At 44.1% G+C, this 3,752-nt stretch overlaps 1 protein-coding gene across 1 annotated transcript; it reads left to right on the top strand.

Moving 5' to 3' along the window:
• Positions 1-220: 220 nt before the first annotated feature.
• Positions 221-3,480, top strand: RPL17 (ribosomal protein L17). The gene is made up of 6 exons (XM_009585658.1): positions 221-269; positions 356-396; positions 1,547-1,681; positions 2,004-2,102; positions 2,693-2,884; positions 3,388-3,480. Exons 1-6 carry the CDS (start codon positions 230-232, stop codon positions 3,433-3,435), a joined length of 555 nt encoding a protein of 184 aa, XP_009583953.1. The 5' UTR covers positions 221-229; the 3' UTR covers positions 3,436-3,480.
• The last annotated feature ends 272 nt before the right edge of the window (positions 3,481-3,752 follow it).

The following is a 3,752-nucleotide window of genomic DNA, read 5'->3' as shown; positions in this document are numbered from 1 at the left end:
GGTGGCTGGCGGGTGTGAGGTGGAAGCAGGCCCGACGGAGAGGCCATGGCTGCCGTGATGACTTTCTTAGGACACCTTTGGATTTAATTGTGAAAAGAAAGCGTAATTTCTGAGCGGCTCCTTCAGTTCGCTGTCGGCAGTAAGGTGACAGTCCAGGTTCTGCATGTCTGTGTTAGAAGCTTGATATGGGTTTTTTTTTAATGGTTGTTTTTGCAGTTGAGCTCCAAAAATGGTGCGCTACTCTCTGGATCCGGAGAACCCCACGAAATGTGAGTTGTTTTTTCGTGGATTCGGGTAGGACTTCACCGAAGCCATTGAGGTTTTAATGCGAAAAGTTGGTCTTTTTTCTCCGCAGCATGCAAGTCTCGGGGATCCAACCTGCGAGTGCATTTCAAGGTACTGCGTGCACAGTAGGAAACGCAAATTCATTTGTTTTGGGTTTTTTTTGTTGTTGTTCTTTTTTGTTTGTGGGTTTTTTTTTTTTTTGAAGGAAGTGTCTTTTACTTTTCTGTATCATTACATAGTTCCTTAGGGGTGGTAGTGTGGGTTATGGCCCGTGTTTTCTTTAGCTGCTTGTAATGGTTTTTATCCACAGTATCAAAAATAAGGTCGTGTGACCTAAAGAGCTTCCTGTCTAACATATATAATAAAACAGAGTAGGTAAACAGTTGTAGTGAATTTAGCAAGAGGAATTGGGCTAGTGTTAGATGAGAGATTTGTTTCATTTGTTTTACTTCGCCTTTTTGGTTGTTTTGAAAGAACATGGGGTTCGTCTGGTCGTGCTGTTGGTCAAGAGGTAAGGCGGGGAGATAAGCAGTGTTTGGCATGAGGGCTGCACGTAAGGACATGGGGTTCTTTGGAGAAGGTGTAGGTGCGGCAGTGAATTTGGGCCTCATTGGAGTTAACCACAAAACCAAAGCTGAGCAGGTGCTTTTCTGCTGGGTGTTACGTAGTGCAGGTGAAAAGAGGTTTCACTTCGGTTTGCTCTTTTATTGTGATCAGGTAGGATTAGAGTTACTCTCTGATTTCGTGTTTACTATGGCTGTCTTACTTTATTCTGTTTTTTTCTTACTAAGCCTATTTCTCTCCCCTTCAAGATTCCCTTACAGAGGTAATTAGATTGATTGTAGCTTGTTTTCTCATTGCTTCTTCTGAGGTGCCATATTTGACATTTTAGTAGGAATTTATCCTTCAGGCTCCTGCTTTTTTGGATTAGTGGCCAAAGAGTATAAAGTATAAATACTCAAATTCTAATTTTGTTGGTTGGAAAGATCTAGCCATTAGGTAAAAAACAATAAAGATGTGCCAGAGCTGCAAATTCAGTAATGGAAGTCATACCAAGGGTTAGAAAAATAGGTAGCAAAAAAAAAAAAGTGTTGCTAATTATTCTTCATTCTTTAATTTTTTTTTTTTGTGTGAGTCCTTCTTGTAAACTGAGTGTGTAGCGAAAAGAATAGGATCCAGGAAAGGGAGAGGAGTGCTTTTTCTCCTGTTGTCACTTGGAAAGATCTGCTAAGAGGAGGTTTGCTATGCTTTGTGTTGCTAGAACACTCGTGAGACCGCCCAGGCCATCAAGGGCATGCACATCCGCAAGGCCACCAAGTACCTGAAGGACGTCACCCTGAAGAAGCAGTGCGTGCCTTTCCGTCGCTACAACGGAGGAGTCGGTAGATGCGCCCAGGTGAGGTCTGAGATGACAGCGTGGGAAGGACGCTTTGGCTGTGTCTGGTTAAAGAAGAGAGAAAAGATGATGTTGGGACGGTGTGGAGAATGTTAATGTTATATATATATGTCTGTTAATGTTATATATAAACTTAAGAGGGAGGAAAGAGTTACTCTTCATTCCAGTACAGCAAGCATTGAATCTACTTGCAGTGTCAAATAATTCATCAAATTTAGTTATATTGGTATGCAGCCAAAGGGGATGTAATGGCAAGTTAATGGTGTGTAAAGGGCAAGTTGTGTCACGCCAGGGGAAAAAGGGACCTCTCCTCTTCTTCCAGGCCAAGCAGTGGGGCTGGACACAGGGACGCTGGCCGAAAAAAAGCGCGGAGTTCTTGCTGCACATGCTGAAAAACGCGGAGAGCAATGCTGAGCTCAAGGTGGGTCGCGTAGACGTTACTCAGTGCAAAGTGTTCGTGTCATGCCTGTCTGTCAGGGCTCCTGAACTCGGTGGCTGGATAAGGCCTGCTTTGTAGGTGAAGCCGAATTGTGTAGAGGCTTTTGGTTTACTGTTTGTTTGAATTTCAAGTTAAAATGTGAGTAATCATTTTTCACAGATAGCTAGTTTGTGCGTGGTTATCAACTGTTTAGAGCAAGTGTGGTTTAGATCTTGTAAAATCTACAAAACAAAGCAAAATCTGTGGGCCTGGGGTCAGTTTGTGTCTTTGTAATATACTCAGTGCTTAATGTGGTAACTGATGGCAGTGATGACTATCTTAGGACACCTTTGGAACAACCATGAAATAATTATTTTTTCTCTGAGCCATCAGCATCGGTTTAAATTCATTGCCATGTGTAGAAAGGTGGTTGGTGTTTTTCCGACTTCAGCTGGTGCTCGCTTCGTGAATACTCGCTTCTGTTAATTTGCCAGCAGTGATGTGTGGGGGTTGTTATTCATGTTCTTGCTGTGGAGATTATTTATTTGAAGAGAAAAACAAGTTGGGAGTTTTCTCTTTCCCCCCGCTCCCAGGGTCTGGATGTGGATTCTCTGGTCATCGAGCACATCCAGGTCAACAAGGCTCCCAAAATGCGCCGGCGCACCTACAGAGCGCACGGTAGGATCAACCCCTACATGAGCTCCCCCTGCCACATCGAGATGATCCTCACCGAGAAGGAGCAGATCGTCCCCAAGCCAGAGGAGGAAGTTGCTCAAAAGAAAAAGGTACCAAGTGTCGCACACTTAGTCCTCTTTAACGTCACCGGCAAGAAATCCGCGCGTTAATGTTTTTCAGACGGGGGGTTGCTGTGATGACTGTCTTAGGACACCTTTGGAATACCCATGAAAAAAAATCAGAAGTTATTTCTGAGCAACCTCAATATTTAGTGTAAATACAACATTGAGAACTTGGGAAGATGCTTCTCGGTAGTTTCTGTCGCACGGGTGGTTTATCCTTCCCTCCTCCAGAGTGGTTACGGCATTCCCCGTCTGTGCGTGTGACAATAAAACTTCAGCCGAGGTGACAGTCTGTACGCAACGCAGTACTTGTAAGGGCACTTCGTTATGTGCAGGAATTATTAGTGGAACATTTTGTAAACGGATAAAGAAATTTCTAACAATTCTCAGGGCTTCTTTCAAAGGATGATGCTCTTTTTAAACTTATTTGTAAGATGTTTTGGGAAGGTGTAGACCATCGCTCTTTTCTCATTGGTGTGTTTGTTTTTCAGATATCCCAAAAGAAGCTGAAGAAGCAAAAGCTAATGGCTCGGGAGTAAATCTGACATGAGAGATGTACATAAATAAAATTAAAAAGTTAAGATTTACGGTGTGCGCTTCTCTGCTTTTTCAAGGCTTTTGCTGTAAGCTGTGCCCGGTGGGTTTGCTGGGCTTTCTGAGCGGCGGGTGCAGGGGCCCCCCGCAGGAGCCGTGGGTGGCACGCGCTGCCGCCAAAAACAGCATCACTTCCACAGCTGATGACTTAGGAGGTTATTCCTCCCTAAAACGGGGAATTTGAAAGAAATGCAGGTGTTTATTTCCCTCACTCCGGTGTCTTTGCCTGGGCACAAGCCAGAACCAGTTCGGTCCGTGCGTT

This window comes from Fulmarus glacialis, unplaced genomic scaffold (assembly GCF_000690835.1).
Source record: "Fulmarus glacialis isolate BGI_N327 unplaced genomic scaffold, ASM69083v1 scaffold34499, whole genome shotgun sequence".
Classification (NCBI taxonomy): domain Eukaryota; kingdom Metazoa; phylum Chordata; class Aves; order Procellariiformes; family Procellariidae; genus Fulmarus; species Fulmarus glacialis.
Note: the sequence above shows the minus strand (reverse complement) of the source record. Positions and strands in the feature narration are given on the sequence as shown.